Genomic DNA, 21,387 nt, shown 5'->3' on the forward strand with positions numbered 1-21,387 from the left:
AGAAGGACCAGGTTAAGCAGAATTGAGTGAAAGAACGAATGATGTACTGACTAAATGAATGAATGACTGCAAGAGAAGGACTCAGCTGGAGTCTGAGTCACCTGCCCCGTCTTTCCAATCTTACCCAATATATTCCTCTTTCCTCTCTGAGGAAGGAACTACTGTGTGCAAGAGATTGATATTTTCAACTTTTTAATGTATCTATTGGCAGCACTTGAAATTGCACCTACTGATTGTAAGTATGGCTCAACCAGGCTGCTTTCTTGTAAGAAAACTACAGTATGTTTTGCATAAATTAGATCAGCAAACATGAAGAATACTAATACATATCCGGAGGGCATCCAGTGACATTTGGTGACAAAGGAAGATATAGCAAAAACGTTATAGCGACAAACTTAAAAAAAAAAGCAACATGTTCCACAACATATTTCATTGAGCTCAACATAATACCAAAGGCAGTGAGAATTATGGCTTCAGGCATAATTAATAAACTTAGTTATCAAGTTTGCAACCAAAGCTTGGTGAAATTAAGTAAAACAACTGTATGGCATTAATGACCGTGAGTCCCCCCTTTTGGAATTTTAGCCACTGAGTTGCAAATCTTTTCAGTTGATGCCACATTTGGTGACCCGTTTGGCAGTCAGACATGCTGACCACTCACCAAAGGCAGTGTACACAAAAACTTGGTAAATTATTCTAATGCATCCTTTTAATGTAAAGCTTCACTGTGGGATATATGAATTTTCAACCAACCTTCACCAGGTTTCAACAGTCCCTCCCCTTGACCTCACAACCGGTTGGCCCACTCGTCCTGTGGTCTGACTGACCTACCCTTCCTTTTCAACCTTCCCCAACCTGTACACTTTTTCTCATCACTTCTGAAAGCCAGTATACTGTTGTATTTTTATATGTGACTATTAGCACTACTGAAGTTTAATGTCCTGAAGTTAAGTTATGATCAGAAATTCTGGCTCTTAATTTTATAATTTTCTTGAGTGCAAATTTTTTTTTTTTTTTTTTTTTTTTTTTTTTGAAATATTGTTTATGTGGTACATTTCCCCATAACCCACTACAGTTCAAAAGGAATAGTGATGTATTAAGGTTGACTTTGGCACAAAAAGGCGTGCACAAAGATGCAAAAAATTTTTTGATCATCTATCCAATGATCCAAGTTGTAAATGGTCAGCTTGTAGCTGTATTCACACATGAATGTAAGATGACTCACTCCATTCCTCTGCAATAAATCATACAAATTACCCATAGAACTAATTAACTAATAAACTAGCTACATCAAACACATGAAATGGTAACAATTTGGTTCATAAATGTGAGAAATAAGAAAAAATCTCAGTCACTGTGGAAGCACATACGTCATGGGAGATATAAAATGGAATGAGCATATAAGGATGACAGTATGGAACGTGAATGGTTGGCTTCAGTGTTTGGGAGAATTTTAGGAAAGTTTAGTTCACCTATAAGGAGACAGCATACAGAACACAATCTTGATTACTGCTCGAGGGGTGTGGGATTCCTACCAGGTCAGATTAGAGGAAGACATTGAAACAATTCAATGGCGTGCTGCTAGATTTGTATCCAGCATGCAAGTACTGCGGAGATGCTTCGTGAATTCAAATGGAAATCCCTGGATAGAAGATGATATTCTTTTGACGAGGCACTATTGAGAAAATTTACAGAACCAGCAATGAGGCTGACTGCAAAAAAATTCTGCTGCTGCCTACATACACTTTGCCTAAGAACCAAAAATATAAGATAAGAGATATTAGGGCTTGTACAGAGGCATACAGGCATTTGTTTTTTCCCTCGTTCCATTTGTGAATGGGACAGGAGGGAAATGTAGTGCTACACGGTTCCCTACACCATACACCGTACAGTGACTTGCAGAGCATGTATGTAGATGTAAACGTAGAAATTCAACAACCTTCCTTTATTTCACGAGCCCAGTTGCATGCTTTTTTAGGGTGACTGGTTCTGATAAGTATTTTATTATCTTCAAATCTATGAATAAAACTAAATACCTACTTTCTAATAAAGAGAAAAGTATCACTGATAATTTTTCCTTTTAACTATGTAGAACACTACTGGTTTGCAACTGTGAAAAATAGTTTAAATACATAATGAGAGTGGGTAGGGGTGAAGAGTGGGGAAAGAATGTGACAATGTGGTGTAGGCTAGGGAAGAGAACGCAGTAAGTAGTAAAAGTGGATGACATCTGTGTAACAGATTTATATAAGAGATAGGCTTACAATGAAATTATAAAAGATGGAAATCAAGTTGATATATGAAAAGTGTAAATCAATAAAGTATAAAATTGTAAAATATATAAAACAGTAAAATTATAGAAGTGGAGTTATGTGAAGTGACTAAAATTGCAGAAAACAGCATGTGACATACATAGTTGATTCCATTTACATCCTCATGCTGGCACTGCTCAGCAAGCAGGTTTTTCAGTGTGCATGGAAGCCAGTCTTAATGCTGGCCTGCAACTAGAATGGAGCATGAGCCAACACATCACTGCTGTCTTCTCTCAGTCAGACTTTGAAGGCTTCTTTCAGCCCTCTACCTCGACCCAGTCCCTTTATCAACAAAAGCCTCACTTATTGAAAGAAGATATTGGTGGTGTGTCTGCTCATGCTCGATCCTAGCAACCATCCAGAAACAGACTGGCTTCCAAAACATCACAAAACCTGTTTGCTGTACACCACTGAGCAGAAGCGAATGTAATTAACTCAAAATATGATTGCTGTTTTCTGTAATTTTTGTTACTTCATATAATTTCACTTATACAATTTTACTGTTTGATAAGTTTTAAATTTTGCACTTCTGTTGTTTACACTTTTAATATTGTAGCATTAATTGCATTTACATAATTTCTCCATTTTATAAATTTACTGTAAGTCTATCTCTCTTACACAAATTACATACTAATATCAAACACTGGAAAGTTTTGGATGGAGTGATGGCGATGTTATGAAAAGGATAGACTACTATTCACTATATAGTGGAGACACAGAGTCACAGACAGGTGCAATGAAAAAACTGCTTTTGGCAAAAAAGCATTCTTTTGACGTAAAAAACATATTGGCCAGAGACAGAGGTCATATGTGTGTCAGTTGTGCTTGTGTGAATGTGTGTGTCTGTTTTCTACTTCGGAAAAAGGCATTTTGACCAAAAGCTTAAATGTTAAGCAGTCTTTTCAGTGTGCTTATTTGCAACTCAATGTCTTCTCTGTATTGTGGGTAGCAGCCTGTACTTTACATAGTAACATAATTGTTACTGAATGTAAATCAATTACACTTATGTCATGCATACCATTTCTTTTCCATGTCATCCATCCCATTCCTTTTCCCTGAGTTCTCTCCCTATCCCACTTCCCCCTCCCCCCCCCCCCCCCCCACCCCCCTCAGTTACTGCAGTCCACTGTTGCAAACAACAGTATTTAGATGTGTAGTTCTGTATGGAAGTGACAGGTTAATTACACAACTACCTAGAAAAATGCGATACTTATCTGTAATAATTATCTACCTATTGCAAAGCAATGGCAAATAGGTATTTTGTTCTTTACATCATTTTAATTTTTAGATCTGAAAATGATTAAATACTGATTGAAACTAGTCATCACAAAAATTAATGTACAGCTGAGACAGAAATAAATGATAAATGTTTAACATAAATATTTTTGTCCAGTGTGCCAGTGCCCTCATCAAGCAAACAAGACAGAAGTTTCAAACCATAACAGTTTTTATCATATGTAAATAAGGGAAAGGCAACAGGCAACTGCTTGATTAGAGCAGGCTGACGCGTTGTGCATAGACACACGTAACAGACAACTGTGTTCACTGGTTTTGTAGCTCTTGGTCTTTTTCTAGTAGAAAGAACACACATTCACAAACAGAGACACCCAAACACATGCTACTGCAGCCATGACAATACTGATTATTGATTATTGTTGCCTGGACTAACAGATGAAGCGAAGGTGTACAAAGGACACACGAGGCAAGGAGGGGGGGGGGGGGGGGGGGGCAGTGTATTGTGAGGCAGGAATGGGAAAGGCAGATGACTCAGCAGTTGTACAAAAGGATGGAAGGAGTTCTGAGGGGGTAGAGAATATAAGAGATATAGAAAAAGGGAGAGAGGCAAGGGACAGGGAAAAAGAAAGGAAGGTGGAAACAGAGAGGAAGACAGGGAGGGAAGAGAGACAAAGCGGTGTGTATGACCACAGATAAGGAACGGGAAGAGATAAGATGATGCAGTGGGAAACAGCTTAGCAGAGAAATTATGTTACAATAGTAATTAATTGTTCAACACAACCTGCTTGTTGGTAGCATTTTATTTTACTGAAATGGTTTCGGACATTGCCCATTGTCAATGGTATCTTCTTGTTCTCTAGCATGTACCAGTGACAATATTTTGCAATATTCATGTAGTGATATGAATCCATAAATTATATATACAAACACATATAACCAGTATAAGAATTTTTTAGTTGAGTAAAATAAAATACTACCAACAAGCAGCTTCTGTCGAACAGTTAATTGCTGCTATGACATATTTACAATTTCTACAGGCTGCAGAGCACCAAACATAAAAGACAAGCTTAGCAGAGTTTTATGCCAGGAGATTGTGAGAATGCACTATATGCTGTAGAGAGAATTCCCACATGCATAGTTCAGAGATACTTTTTCTGGAAGGGAATATGCAGATGGCATGCTTAGTGAAGCAGCTTTGAAGTCATCTGTGTTGTGGTATGTGGCCACAGTTTGGCAGTAGCTGTTCATGAAAGTAGACAGTTGGTTACCTATTATGCCCACATAGAATGCTGCTCAATAATAACAGTATACAGAACTGTTAACGCTTTCGTTGGCATTTGTTGGCTTCTGTCTCCGGTTCTTCGGCCGATGCTTGTCTGATGATTTTTCTGACATTTTGCTAGTATAAGTCACTGGCATTGTCAAATCTTTACCCTCCATTGATGGTGGTGGACTGTAGCCAACCTCATGGCTGCAGATTATATGTACATGGTGCACCACTTCCCAAGGACTTTTCCATGGTCATTTCCAGTGTAGTTCTCCTCTTTCTACCTGCAATAATTGTTTTCTACAGCACAGAAATCCAGGATCAGTTTATCTCAAGGCTTTCTTCTCTCTTGTTGAAGCTATCCTCATGTTTGTGTACTTCTATAGCTTCTCTGAACAAGTGGGTGTGTTAGATCTTCTCTACAGACAGAACGTCTGTGTCGGCAAATTATACTATGTGGTTGGTCTCACACAGCGTGTGCTCTGCCACGGCCTATTTTTCCACCTGCCCCAACCTGCAATGTTGCTTATGTTCTGTGATCCTGGTGTTGATAGATCATCTACTCATTCCAACATAACTTCTCTGGATGTGCATGGTACGTGGTGTATTTCCAACATTTGCAAGTGCGTACCTTTTCTCCTTTGCAATCTGAGACACTCTTTGATCTTCTTTGTCAGTTTGTAAATAGTCTTTACTCTCTCTTTGTGCAATATATGGCTGATTCTGTCCATCACTCTGGGAATGTATGGCAGAAAGGCTGTACCTTACATTTCTTTTTCTGATGTTGCACTTCACTGACTGTTTGACTCTGTTATAATTCTAATATAACTGGTGGAATAACCATTGCTCTTCAGAACACTTTCCAGGCATTGTATTTCACAATTGTGGTGCTGTGACTCACTTATTCACCTTGCTCATGTTACAACCACATTAATCATGCCTCTTTTTTGGCTCAGACGGTGATTTAACAGTCTGTGTGGGTATCGGACCATGTGTGTCAGTTATCGATAGACATTGTGTCCCAGGTTTTCACCATCCGGTTTGACCATTACATCTAGAAATGGTAGTTTTTTGACCTTTTCTACTTCAATTGTCAATTTTATGTTGACATGGAGGCTGTTCAAGTGTCTTAGCAAGTCACCGAGCTGTTCCTCACCATGGCTCCACACAACACAGATATCATCGACATATCTGTACCAAACTTTAGGTTTACAAGGTGCCAAGTCCAGTGCCTGTGCTTCAAAATGTTCCATGAAGAAGTTGGCCACTACTGGGCTAAGAGAATGCCTTCCAGCTGTTCGTAGAAGTTGCCATTTGAAGTGAATTAGCTTGTGGTGAGACTTGTGAGAAAGAGCTTGGTGATGTCTTCTGGAAATTGTACCCAATGTGCTCTAGAGAGTCACTGAGTGGCATTTTAGTAGACAAAGAAACAACATCAAAGCTGACCAGGATGTCGTTTGGTAAAAGTTTTAGTTTTTTCAGCTTCTCATTGAAATGTTCTGAGTCCTTTAGGTGCATGTCAGTCTTCCCCACACGTGGCTGGACCAAGTGTTTCGGTAGTTTATATGTCGGCCAGCCAGGAGTGCTAACAATCTCTGGAGAACATCAGTCCATTTCGCCAGAGAGACACTGAGTGGCACTTTGCTAAACAAAGAAACAACATCAAAGCTGACCAGGATGTCATTTGGCGCAATTTTTACTTTCTTCAGCTTCTCAGTGAAATGTACTGAATGCTTTAGGTGCGTGTCAGTCCTTCCCATGTGCAGCTGGAGCAGAGAGACCAAGAGTTTTGCCAGTTTATACATCAGTGAGCCAGGAGTGCTGACAATCTCTGGAGCACATCAGTTCCATTTTCCTGCAAGATATAACCAAGCTCTCTCATGCATGACTCACCATGAGCTATTTCACATGGAAGGGTAGCTTCTATGAACAGCTGGACGGTGTTGCCATGGGTAGTCTCTTAGTCCAGTGGTAGCCAACTTCTTCATGGAACATTCTGAAGCACAGGCATTGGACTTGACACCTTGTAAGCCTAATGTGTGGTATAGATATGCCAATGATACCTGTGTTGTGTGGAGCCATGGTGAGAAGCAGCTCGGTGACTTGCTAAGACACTTGAACAGCCTCCATGTCAACATAAAATTGATCTTGGAAGTAGAAAAGGTCAAACAACTAACATTTCTAGATGTGATGGTCACAAGGGATGGTGAAAACCTGGGACACAGTGTGTATCAAAAACTGACACACATGGACCAATAGCTGCACAAACTGTCAAATAACCACCCGAGCCAGAAAAGAGGCATGATTAATATGATCTTAACATGAGCAAGATGAATATGTGAGCTGCAGCACTTTAGGTGTGAAATACAACACTTGGAAAGTGTTCTGAGGAGTAACAGGTATTCCACCAGTTATATTAGAAGTATACCACAGTCAAACACTCGGCAAAGTGACACACCAGAAAAATAAATATTGGGTATGGCATTTCTGCCATACATTCCCAGAATGACGGACAGAATGAGCCATATATTGCACAAAGACTATTTACAAACCGACAACGAAGATCAACGAGTGTATCAGATTGCAAAGGAAAAAAAAGAGACCCACTTGCAATGTCGGAAATATACCACATACCACGTACATGCAGGAAAGTTATGTTGGAATGACTGGACGATCAATCAACACCAGGATCACAGTACATAAGCAACATTGCAGGTTGGGGCAGGTGGAGAAATCAGCCGTGGCAGAGCACACGCTGTGTGAGGCCGACCACATAGTAAAATTCACCGACATGGACATTCTGGCTGTAGAGAAGAGTTATCACACCCGCTTGTTCAACAAGAAAGAAGAAAGTCTCAAGGTAAGTGGATCCTGGATTCCCGTGCTGCAGCAAACAACAGCAAGAGGAGAACTACACTGGAAATGATCACTGAGAAGCCCTCTGACATTGGCGTGCCAAGTACATATAATCTGCAGTTGTGAGCTTGGCTCCAGTCCACCACCAGCACTGGCCGAAGAACCTGAGGCAGAACCCAACAGGTAGTTAACCACAGTACAGTTGATATATAACATGGCTGCTTTCACACATGATGTCAGAGGAAGACATGGCTTGGTAGGTCTATTTATGGATGAGTTGGATAAGATATTGTCTGTATAAAGGCTCTGGTAGTATTACTGGTATATTTTGACAGTTCCTGTTCTCCACTGCAGATGCAATGGACACACAATGACCAGGAATGGATGACAGCTTTAGAGTGGAGGTACTGTTGATGGTTGGTGCACTTGATATGAACAGGTGTATTTACAGGCTATTCAGACGGCTCCATAAATATGTTTGCTCATATCAAGAGCACCAATCACCAACAGTACCTCCAGTTTGACAGCTGTCACTTGTTCCATGTCAAAAAGCTTCGCCAAGCACAGATGCCGCATCTGTAGTCAAAAGCAGGAATTGTCAAAATATAACAATAACCATACCAGGCCCTTAATGACAGACAATAACCCATCCTGCTCACCCATAAACAAATACCCCATATCGTTTCCTTCTCTGAGACTAGTAAACCTGCTAATCAACCACTGAACAGCACTCTTCTAATCACCCAGTATCACCCTGGCCTTGCAAATGTCAAACACATCCTTCACCTGAGCTTCGTCTAACTCTCGGTGTGCCGAGATGAGGGATATCCTACCCAAAATCCCACTCACATCACCCAAAGTAGAGTTCCACTGCCCATCCATCCTACAGATCAACCTTGTTCATCCCTGTTCTATCCTGCACCCAAACCAGCACGTTATGGGTTATTCCCTTGTAGACAACCCAGGTGCAAGAGATGTGCCATATCATGGACTGCAGTCCAGTCACAAGTTTGTCCTACCCTGTACAAGGTAAAGTCAGGTGTGAAAGAAGCCATGTTATACACAAGCTATGCTGCAATTACTGTGTAGCATTCTATCAGGGCGTGACAGGTAACCAACTGTCCACTAGCATGAACTGCCACTACAAAACTATGATCAGTCACAAACTTGACCATCCAGTGGCCAAACATACTGCACATCATAACACAAATGACTTTAAGAGCTGCATGTGACATTTGGATACTCTCTTCCAGCACAAGTTTCTCTGAACTACACAGATGGGGATTCTCACTCCATATCCTGGATTCTCACAATCCCCCTGGCCCAAGCTTCGACTAATCTGTTTCCCACTGATCTCACTTTCTCTTTTTTCTTATCTCTTCTGTCATTGTCCGTGCTATTCCTTCCCCATCCGTTGTACAATTTATGATGCATGATAAAATGGACCAATAAAAAAATCAATCAATCAATCAATCATATCATGTACTGCCTTCTCCCACCAGTTTTCCATCCTCCCTCTCACCAATGCAAGTATTTTCTATCTATCTCTCTTCTCCCCTTCCCCCTTTCCACATCTCCCCCTCCCCTTCTCCCTCTCCATCTCCACCTTCCTCTCTTTTGCCCCCCCCCCCCCCCTTTCTATATCTCTTATATGTTCTATCCCCACAGCATTCCTTTCGTTTTGTTGTGCAGCAGCTTAGTTATCTGTTTTTCCTCCTCCTGTCTCACACTACTCCATTACCTCCTTCTTGCCTTGTGTGTCCTTCCCTACCTCATCCCCACATCCATCAACCCTAGCAACTGCTCTTAATAATTGATAATCGATAATCAGTGTCACTATGGCCACGTTAGTGTGCATTTGGGGGTCAGTGTGGTTTAGTGTGTAAATGTGTGTACTTTCTACTTAAAAAAGGGTCACAGTTCGGAACATAGTTTTCTGTTATGAATGTCTACACAACGCACAAAAGTCTGATATTGGTGACTGATTGCCTTCCCCTTATTTTACATATTGTTCCCTCCAGGAATTTCCATTATTTCATCATAGTTTATAACCCAGCAAAATGTTCAATAATATGTTTAATTTATTGTTTGTATGGTGCTCACTATGTAATATGTGCGTTAAAAATAAAATGTGTGGTTTCATACATTTTACAGTTGTATTTATTAATACATGTATGAAAACTATCTTTACCATTCTGACTTAGCCCTGCATAGGCTAATATAAGATTAAATATTTGGATTGCTACTGTCTCCTCAGATTCAGGCATCTTGCTCAGGCTCTGAGGTATGGGCTGACGACTAAATGCCCAATATGCATAAGGAAAACCTTTGTAGGTTTCTCCATGTTCTGCAGTTGAACCATGTTCCTGTCGTAATTTTTCAAGACGATGTTTACTTAACCTGTTGAGACAAATGGAATTCAAATTAACAAAATCAAGCTAAAATCAATTACACTCAACATATGCCACAATGGGAAATGTTTTCATAATAACATATTAATACTCATTACTTAGCTGCACTAATCAAACAGGAACTCAAGTAAAGGTAAAATATTTGTGAGAAATATTATATACACACATGGCTTGCCATTAAATATAGACAATACCATAATTACACCAGCTATCTGTTTCACTAGTATTTGTATTACACCCATAGTTTTCCTTTGCCATAAGTGCACTGTTCTGTGTAAATTTAAAATCATGGTTTATAAAAGAAATGTTCCAACACATCTTGGTGTTTGTCATATTCTATTTATTTACTTTTTTAACGTCGCTTCACAAGAATGTATTGATGGCTAAAAGGCTAATAACCCCCTCCCCACCCCATCCTCTCCCCAAATGTGTTTCCAGAAGCTGTTTACATATTACCACTTTCTCACAACCATTCCCATAAATAGGTGTGTCTTAACCCCTCAGCCCCCACAGTTTTATTTCTAGATAATAAGCCATTTGTGTTCTATGTTTGATTGAAATTCCTTCATGAATCCAGAGTTATGCTTCCACGTTGCTCCCTTCCCTCCTCACCCTCTGTCATCCCCCTACCCTACCCTCCAATTATTACTGTATCCCTAGGACTGCCAGGGCATCCTAGTCCCACTGTATCTCCCCCCCCCCCCCCCCCCCTTCCCCCCAAGAAAAATACACTTGACATTAAATTATGAGCTTTCTGGTGTTGAGGTATGTGCCATCACACCACCCAGTACCTAGGTCTGCCAGTATATGTCAGGTTAGTCATTCTTTTCCAGACTTTTGAAAATGACTGCCAAGTATTCGAGTTACGAACAGATCCCTTACGCACGCTGTACGTGTTTGCACTCCAGTCAGACAACAGCCTGTATAGATTTTATGCTTATGAGCGTGTAATGAGCTTTCACCTGACAAAGGAACCTTATGGATTGACCATAAGCAATTTTCTTTATGTATATTTATTGGTAATCAGTTTCCTAAAGCAGTGCCACACCATTTTAAAGAAGTAAAAATTGAAAAAGTTACCTCTAAAAAGGAGATGATTTCTAGCTCTGTTAAGTACAAAACAGTTCACTCAAGTCAAACTCATGCTTGTAGCTGAACGAGTAGCACTGCAGTCTGGTAATCAAAGAGTCTCACGTTCAGATCTCCTACATGGAAAATATCTTTTCTTTTTTTTAACTTTTATTGAAAAACTCAATATTTTCTCTCAAGTAGAAATTATAATAAACAAATACTGAAATATAATTTTCTATTGAATATAACAACATATTATTTTCAATTACGGGTTAGATGAAACAAATTAAAATTTGAGAGAGACATGTGAAATGACTTATGTATATCAAAAATAATCCATAATAAATTTTCACTCAGCAGTGGAGTGAGCACTGGAATGAAATTTCCTTGCAGATTAACCTGCAAGGAAGTTTCATCGATAATACTGGTTCATATTGTAAGCTCGTTCCACTGCTGAATTGAGAAAGAACAAATTAGTGTCATTAGCGGTAAATAGATGAGATACTGAATATCCAGGAAAAAAATGCATTTGCAGTTGACCAGCTAATCTTCCTGCAGATTCAGTCCCACCTTTAGAATTTTTGTGTACTACAATTCACTACATGACTAAAGTTGTGAAGTTGAGATAGCTGTTGTAGCACAGTTTACTGTAAATAAGCATCCATTTGAAGATATTTTGCTGAATAAATCAGATTGATAATACTTTAGACTACCAAGTTTGTAGTCTCATGACATAGCACACATGTAGGTTAACTGTCTAAAGTAAGACATTAATATTTATTGTGGGATTTCATCTTATCTGGCATAATGTGTGTTTCATGTTAGACTTCTTGCACTTGACATAGAAAACAAATCTTAAAGCACCTAAATTTGTAGTCTATGTTCTTGTTAGTTCAGTGATTTGACACCTGAACATGCTTCAAAGCAGAAATATGTAGCTGCATAAATATATTTTACATTCACTGTATTGATCTCCATATACTTTTAGACTAAACAGTATTACACACGCGTATAATTGGTCCAGTATGCATACAATTCAAAACATGTTTACTAGTGTATTTTCCACAATTCCCTCACGTTTTTGCCTCAGTGTCAGAGGTGTAACAGTGAAGTTTGTTATCAGCTAGCGTTCATTTGTATGTGCCACTGCAGTTAAGCAGAAACATGGCTGCCATACAGTAAGGGTGTTGCCCACTACCTCTCTAAAGATGACTCACTCAATATGACACCTAGTGGCAGCACTACGTGTAACTGTGGCATGATGTCATGAGCCACAACCCCAGAAAGCTCAGGATTTAACACTGAGTAAAATAATCTTTGGCTAAAATTACTCCAACTATTTACAGTTATGCTTTATATGCCATGCCTTAGTATCACCACTATTAATTCTGGGAGGTTAAATGTCACTAGGGCAGTCACCAAACAGCCTAGCAACCACAAACTACAAATCTGACAATCATATAACTTGCTTTTGGTATTGTTTACTTGTCACACCTCCACTGTACCTCTAAGCTCACCAGGCAGGCTTTACCCTGTAAGTATAATTTTCATATACCATATGCCATACGTAAGCACCACATGTCATTGAAATCACTCCTTGTGTTTCAGATGCTTATATTTCACCACTTTTGCATTCCTATACCCAAAAACAGCAGTGATAGGTGCATCTCATCCCAAAAGTATTTATTACTTAATTGGATGGATAAAAAATCTACTCACCAAGGGGTGGATGAACACAACATAAAATACTGTTGTGATTAGCAGGCTTTGAGAGCTAGTGGCTCCTTCTTCAGGCAGAAAGGTTGAAGGGGAACGAAGAATGGTGAAGGAAAAGAACTGAAGAGGTCTAGGAAAAGGGGTAGATTTCGGGAAAGTCACCTAGAACCATGGGTCAGGGGAGACTTACTGCACGGGATGAGAAGGAAAGACTGATTCGCTTGGCGAGTACATTTTTTATCTATCCAATTAAATAATTTTGTCAAAAGTATTTATTCCTAGATAAAAAGCAAAATGTGTACAAACAATATTATGAAAAGGATAAATTGCTACACCACAGAGCTGATGAATTGAGTTGCAGACAGCCATAACAAAAAGACTTTCACATTTCGATTTCAGACAAATCCTTTTTCAGAAAAGAACACACACACATTCACACAAGCAAGCACATAAGCACATCTCAAGCACACATGACCATTAGCTCAGCTTGCTATGGCCGGAACACAAATGTCATGTTGAACAAAAGCAGCACTCTGGAGTGGGACAGGGAAGGGAGAAGGATAGCAGGGTATGGGTGGGTGAAGAGAAGAGTGCCGTCTAGTGGAGTGTGCAGGGACTCGAAGGCTGCCAGGCACAGTGTCAGAAGGCTGTGGGAGAGTGAGGGGGCAGGGGGTGGTGGGGGGGGGGGGGGAGGGGAGAATCGAGTGGAAAGGAGAGAAGCAGAGAATGGGAAAAAGGACTGGTGGGTGTGTTGGCAGAGAGAAGTGCACAATGAGGATGAGCGGACAGGAATTAGTAGGAGGTGATACGACAGAAGAGGCAGAAACTGTTGGATGGAGGATGTGGGAATAGTAGGCTATCATAGTCTGAGGTCAAGATAATTTTGGGTGCGGACAAAGTATTGTAAGAACAACTTCCATCTGCACAGCTCAGAAAAGCTGGTGGTGGAGGGGAAGATCCAGATGGCCCAGGTTGTGAAGCAGCAATTAATGTTATGGTCAGCTGCATGTTGTGCCAAGGGAGGTCTACAATACTCTTGGCCACACTCTGGTGATGTCTGCTCAGCCTGGTCTAAGCTGGTTAGTAGTCATGCCAACATAAAAGTTGTGCTATGATTGCAGCAGAGCCTGGTATATGACATGGCTGCTTTCACAGGTGGCCTTGCCTCTGAGAGTGTGCTCCCTGCCGCCGTTGGATAAGCAGCTGCAGCAGCAAGTCGTATACTCCTAGCTCACTCATTTGTTACATAGTTTAATTCTTAATTTCTTTGCGTGTTTTTGGTACTTGCATTGTTTAATTCATAAATTTCGGGCGTATTATAGTATTTGAGAGTTATAGCATCGTGTTTTAGTACCTGAATAGTGTAAATTCGCGTAGTCGTTTGTCTTCTGTTTTTATTTTGAACGGCCAGTGTCGGTTGGTCACAGTCAGTGTGCTCCCTGCCACCGTTGGATAAGCAGCTGCAGCAGCAAGTCGTATACTCCTAGCTCACTTATTTGTTACATAGTTTAATTCTTAATTTCTTTGCGTGTTTTTGGTACCTGCATTGTTTAATTCATAAATTTCGGGCGTATTATAGTATGTGAGAGTTGTAGCATCGCATTTTAGTACCTGAAAAGTGTAAATTCGCGTAGTCGTCTGTCTTCTGTTTTTGTTTTGAACGGCCAGTGTCGGTTGGTCACAGTCACTGTGCTCCCTGCTGCCGTTGGATAAGCAGCTGCAGCAGCAAGTCGTATACTCCTAGCTCACTCATTTGTTACATAGTTTAATTCTTAATTTCTTTGCGTGTTTTTGGTACTTGCACTGTTTAATCCATAAATTTCGGGCGTATTATAGTATTTGAGAGTTGTAGCATCGCGTTTTAGTACCTGAATAGTGTAAAATCGCGTAGCCTCCTTCCGCCGCCGAGCAGTGTGTCAGCAGTGCGCAAGTAGCAGCATTACTGCATTTACTAGGCAATCTTGTATTTTAATAACCATTTAAATTTTGTGTCGATTTGTTTGCGCTCTCTGTAGATTAGTTCAGACGTTCTTTGCACAACAGTTTTTAGCATGGATAGGGACTGCAACTGCTGTGTTCGGATGCAGGATGAGTTGGCATCCCTTCGCTCCCAGCTTCAGGCAGTGTTGGCTTCGGTCACACAGCTTGAGGCTGTTGCCAATGGGCATCACTGTGGGGGGTCCGGATGGGGGTTTGTCGGGGACGGCCAGCTCGTCCCACGCATCCCCCGATCGGACTACGACTGTGGTTGCCCGGGATACTGCCCGCATTGAGGCTGATCCCTCACCTGTGGTAGAGTGGGAGGTCGTCTCAAGGTGTGGCAGGGGGTGAAAGACATTCCGGAGGGCTGAACGGAAAGCCTCTCCAGTTTGTCTGACGAACCGGTTTCAGAATCTGTCTCAGGCTGATACTGATCTTCGGCCTGACATGGCTGCTTGTCCTGTTCCAGAGGTTGCCCCTCAGTCTGCAAGATCCGGGCAGTCGCAGAGGGTGGGCTTACTGGTAGTTGGGAGCTCCAACGTCAGGTGCGTAATGGGGCCCCTTAGGGATATGGCAGCAAGAGAGGGGAAGAAAACCAATGTGCACTCCGTGTGCATACTGGGGGGAGTCATTCCAGATGTGGAAAGGGTCCTTCCGGATGCCATGAAGGGTACAGGGTGCACCCATCTGCAGGTGGTCGCTCATGTCGGCACCAATGATGTGTGTCGCTATGGATCGGAGGAAATCCTCTCTGGCTTCCGGTGGCTATCAGATTTGGTGAAGACTGCCAGTCTCGCTAGCGGGATGAAAGCAGAGCTCACCATCTGCAGCATCGTCGACAGGACTGACTGCGGACCTTTGGTACAGAGCCGAGTGGAGGGTCTGAATCAGAGGCTGAGACAGTTCTGCGACCGTGTGGGCTGCAGATTCCTCGACTTGCGCCATAGGGTGGTGGGGTTTTGGGTTCCGCTGGATAGGTCAAGAGTCCACTACACGCAACAAGCGGCTACACAGGTAGCAGGGGTTTTGTGGTGTGGGCTGGGCGTTTTTTTTAGGTTAGATGGCCTTGGGCAAGTACAGAAAGGGCAACAGCCTCAACGGGTGTGGGGCAAAGTCAGGACATGTGGACCAAGCAGCAATTGGTATTGTAATTGTAAACTGTCGAAGCTGCGTTGGTAAAGTATCGGAACTTCAAGCGCTGATAGAAAGCACTGAAGCTGAAATCGTTATAGATACAGAAAGCTGGCTGGAGCCAGAGATAAATTCTGCTGAAATTTTTACTAAGGTACAGACGGTGTTTAGAAAGGATAGATTGCATGCAACCAGTGGTGGAGTGTTCATCGCTGTTAGTAGTAGTTTATCCTGTAGTGAAGTAGAAGTGGATAGTTCCTGCGAATTATTATGGGTGGAGGTTACACTCAACAACCGAGCTAGGTTAATAAGTGGCTCCTTTTACCGACCTCCCGACTCAGCAGCATTAGTGGCAGAACAACTGAGAGAAAATTTGGAATACATTTCACATAAATTTTCTCAGCATGTTATAGTTTTAGGTGGAGATTTCAATTTACCAGATATAGACTGGGACACCCAGATGTTTAGGACGGGTGGTAGGGACAGAGCATCGAGTGACATTATACTGAGTGCACTATCCGGAAATTACCTCGAGCAATTAAACAGAGAACCGACTCGTGGAGATAACATCTTGGACCTACTGATAACAAACACACTCAAACTTTTCGACTCTGTATGTGCAGAACAGGGAATCAGTGATCATAAGGCCGTTGCAGCATCCCTGAATATGGAAGTTAATAGGAACATAAAAAAAGGGAGGAAGGTTTATCTGTTTAGCAAGAGCAATAGAAGGCAGATTTCAGACTACCTAACAGATCAAAACGAAAATTTCTGTTCTGACACTGACAATGTTGAGTGTTTATGGAAAAAGTTCAAGGCAATCGTAAAATGCGTTTTAGATAGGTACGTGCCGAGTAAAACTGTGAGGGACAGGAAAAACCCACCGTGGTACAACAACAAAGTTAGGAAACTACTGCGAAAGCAAAGAGAGTTTCACTCCAAGTTTAAACACAGCCAAAACCTCTCAGACAAACAGAAGCTAAATGATGTCAAAGTTAGCGTAAGGAGGGCTATGCGTGAAGCGTTCAGTGAATTCGAAAGTAAAATTCTATGTACCGAATTGACAGAAAATCCTAGGAAGTTCTGGTCTTATGTTAAATCAGTAAGTGGCTCGAAACAGCATATCCAGACACTCCGGGATGATGATGGCATTGAAACAGAGGATGACACACGTAAAGCTGAAATACTAAACACCTTTTTCCAAAGCTGTTTCACAGAGGAAGACCGCACTGCAGTTCCTTCTCTAAACCCTCGCACAAACGAAAAAATGGCTGACATCGAAATAAGTGTCCAAGGAATAGAAAAGCAACTGGAATCACTCAACAGAGGAAAGTCCACTGGACCTGACGGGATACCAATTCAATTCTACACAGAGTACGTGACAGAACTTGCCCCCCTTCTAACAGCCGTGTACCACAAGTCTACCGAGCAAGGTGGCGCAGTGGTTAGCACACTGGACTCGCATTCGGGAGGACGACGGTTCAATCCCGTCTCCGGCCATCCTGATTTAGGTTTTCCGTGATTTCCCTAAATCGTTTCAGGTTCCTTTGAAAGGGCATGGCCGATTTCCTTCCCAATCCTTCCCTAACCCGAGCTTGCGCTCCGTCTCTAATGACCTCGTTGTCGACGGGACGTTAAACACTAACCACCACCACCACCACCACAAGTCTCTAGAGGAACGGAAGGTTCCAAATGATTGGAAAAGAGCACAAGTAGTCCCAGTCTTCAAGAAGGGTCGTCGAGTAGATGCGCAAAACTATAGACCTATATCTCTGACGTCGATCTGTTGTAGAATTTTAGAACATGTTTTTTGCTCGAGTATCATGTTGTTTTTGGAAACCCAGAATCTACTATGTAGGAATCAACATGGATTCCAGAAACAGCGATCGTGTGAGACCCAACTCGCTTTATTTGTTCATGAGACCCAGAAAATATTAGATACAGGCTCCCAGGTAGATGCTATTTTTCTTGACTTCCAGAAGGCGTTCGATACAGTTCCGCACTGTCGCCTGATAAACAAACTAAGAGCCTACGGAATATCAGAGCAGCTGTGTGGCTGGATTGAAGAATTTTTAGCAAACAGAACACAGCATGTTGTTATCAATGGAGAGACGTCTACAGACGTTAAAGTAACCTCTGGCATGCCACAGGGGAGTGTTATGGGACCATTGCTTTTCACAATATATATAAATGACCTAGTAGATAGTGTCGGAAGTTCCATGCGGCTTTTCGCGGATGATGCTGTAGTATACAGAGAAGTTGCAGCATTAGATAATTGTATCGAAATGCAGGAAGATCTGCAGCGGATAGGCACTTGGTGCAGGGAGTGGCAACTGACCCTTAACATAGACAAGTGTAATGTATTGCGAATACATAGAAAGAAGGATCCTTTATTGTATGATTATATGATAGCGGAACAAACACTGGTAGCAGTTACTTCTGTAAAATATCTGGGAGTATGCGTGCGGAACGATTTGAAGTGGAATGATCATATAAAATTAATTGTTGGTAAGGCAGGTACCAGATTGAGATTCGTTGGGAGAGTCCTTAGAAAATGTGGTCCATCAACAAAGGAGGTGGCTTACAAAACACTCGTTCGACCTATACTTGAGTATTGCTCATCAGTGTGGGATCCGTACCAGATCGGGTTGACAGAGGAGATAGAGAAGATCCAAAGAAGAGCGGCGCGTTTCGTCACAGGGTTATTTGGTAACCGTGATAGCGTTACGGAGATGTTTAACAAACTCAAGTGGCAGACTCTGCAAGAGAGGCGCTCTGCATCGTGGTGTAGCTTGCTCGCCAGGTTTCGAGAGGGTGCATTTCTGGATGAGGTATCGAATATATTGCTTCCCCCTACTTATACCTCCCGAGGAGATCACTAATGTAAAATTAGAGAGATTCGAGCGCACTCGGAGGCTTTCAGACAGTTGTTCTTCCCGCGAACCATACGCGACTGGAACAGGAAAGGGAGGTAATGACAGTGGCACGTAAAGTGCCCTCCGCCACACACCGTTGGGTGGCTTGCGGAGTATAAATGTAGATGTAGATGTAGATGGAGTAGGATAACCCTGTGACAGGACTGGAATAGGAAGTGCTGAGTGGGTGTATTGGTCAGATCTCACACCTTGGTCTTCCACAGGGATATGATCCCTGTGGGAAGGGGTTGAGATCAGAAGCGGCATAAGGATGGACTAGGATGTAGTGGAGGTCAGGTGGGTGACAGAACACCACTTTAGGAGCATTGGGGAGGATCTTGGGTAGGATGTCCCTCATTCCAGGACACGATGACAAAGGGGGTGCTCCTTCTTAGCTGGTTGTTGGAGGTGGTGGGAGGACTGGCAGTGTGTGGTTATATGGCATGGAAAATCTGTTTGTGGACTAGATCTTGGGGGCAGTGCCTGCATGTGAAGGCCTTTGTGTTAGACTGTCAGCATACTGGGCAAGGGAATTCTTGTCACTGCAGATATGCTGTCCCTGTGTGGTCACGCTATATGGGAAGGTTGTTTTGGTGGGGAAGGGATGGCAGCTGTCAAAATGGATGTACTACTGGTGGTTGGTGAGTTTAATGTGCACAGAGGTGTGGATAGGATTCTCAAAGAGAAAGTGGTCAACGTCCAGAAAGATGGCACACTGGGTTGAGAGGGACCAGCTGAAGTAGATGGGAGAAAAGGTCTTGAGGTTATGAAGGAATGAGGATAGTGTGTCTTGTGTTCTCAGCCCCCTTCAGTCGATTCTATAATGTTACTAGTTTGTGCTGTTTATAGTTTACGCAACTACTGTTCTACACTATTTATATCTGACTGGCAATTTCTTCATTATTGTATTTTTTATAATTTTAGCATAAGACCTTCTTTTGTTAAATTCAAGACATCCCCACCACTCCCACTCCCTGCTTCCTTTGCCTCTTCTACTCACTGTCCCTCCATGTTCCCCATTCCCCATTCCCCATTCCCCATTCCCCATCCCCCCCCCCCCCCCCAAAAAAAATGGTTCAAATGGCTCTGAGCACTATGGGACTTAACTTCTAAGGTCATCAGTCCCCTAGAACTTAGAACTACTTAAACCTAACTAACCTAAGGACATCACACACATCCATGCCCGAGGCAGGTTTCGAACCTGCGACCGTAGTGGTCGCGCGGTTCCAGACTGTAGCGCCTAGAACCGCTCTGCCACCCCGGCCAGCATTCCCCTTCCCCTCTACCCTACCTCCACTAGATAAAAATTTGAAACACTGATTGAAATTGCAAAAAACAGTCCTTAACACACATGATCCTGGCACAACTGCTTAGGTAAATTCTACAGTCTTGTGCAATTTTTTTCTGCTTCTTGTAAAATATTAGATGGTACATATTTAGTTTCACTTTGTTTCAGATCTGAAGGTGATCCAGGGAGATGAAAAGATGTCATGTAATTAAAAATGTCCAACTGAGACTGAAGAATAAATGAGAGATATTTTAGATGATAGAATTATTTCACAGTGTAAATAATAATTCGCAGATCTATGCATTAATTGACAGTAATGGAAAATAATTTTTGACTAACAGGATAAAGCATTTTGAGAGCCCAACAACAGAGTGAAACATCCTTTCAGAACCCTGAAAAAGAGAAATTTTTCATTGGAAAATGCATATAAACAAACCTTCTAAGTGTGTTCCGAAGGAAACTACCTCCAGTATCTTGGGGCTTCCTTAATATCTCACTGTCTATGAGGTTTCGCCGGCAGTTGACTAAATTCTGATAGAGTCTAATACGATCTTCATTAGTTATTGGTTTCACCTGCAATACAAAGATTATCGATGTTTTACTGTACTATAATGTAATATTAATGAAAAATTAACAGTACCAAATACAACAATGAAGATACACATTGGATTGTTTTATAATTAAGATAAAATTCTGAAATAAAAAAATTACATTTAATTTTAAAAACAGTTTATACATAATGAGCTTTTAAATTTAATGGTTAAACTTTTAGCATGCAGCACTCTCAATTCCTATTCTAAGGGTGTAGAAAATTTCAAGTATAATAAATGCAAAGGATTTCAAAATAATGATAAATATAATAGGTCAGAGCAGTATTCTGAGCTAAAGGAAGTGAAAGTTCTAGCTTCAAGAGGTCACAAAGACGAGGAATAAGGGGGAACACAGCACAAACATAACAATAGTTTACAGAAGGCAACGGCACACAAAATTCTAATCCCCCCCCCCCCCCTTGCGCGCCCCCCCCCCCCCCCCCCACACACACACACACATACTGATCTCATAGCTATCTGAAATGTCTACATGTAGCACTATACTTTGATTTTGTAGTTACCTTTTTTAGATCTACATTACAGTGAAAGCAGTGTTTGTGAAAGAAGAATAAGGTTTCTTTTTTCATTTAATGTAAGCATAAGTAATGACATTT

General features: G+C 41.6%; 1 protein-coding gene across 1 annotated transcript in view; it reads right to left on the minus strand.

The window, feature by feature from the left end:
* The window catches only part of LOC124805426 (myosin-I heavy chain), an 804,788-nt gene that overhangs the window by 32,207 nt on the left and 751,194 nt on the right, over positions 1-21,387 (minus strand). The window contains exons 28-29 of the mRNA XM_047265991.1: positions 20,620-20,756; positions 9,863-10,071 (exon numbers count right to left, since the gene is read on the minus strand). Coding sequence (XP_047121947.1) covers positions 9,863-10,071; positions 20,620-20,756 — 346 coding nt within the window. The remainder of the gene's footprint in view (positions 1-9,862; positions 10,072-20,619; positions 20,757-21,387) is intronic.

Source organism: Schistocerca piceifrons, chromosome 1 (genome assembly GCF_021461385.2).
Source record: "Schistocerca piceifrons isolate TAMUIC-IGC-003096 chromosome 1, iqSchPice1.1, whole genome shotgun sequence".
NCBI lineage: Eukaryota > Metazoa > Arthropoda > Insecta > Orthoptera > Acrididae > Schistocerca > Schistocerca piceifrons.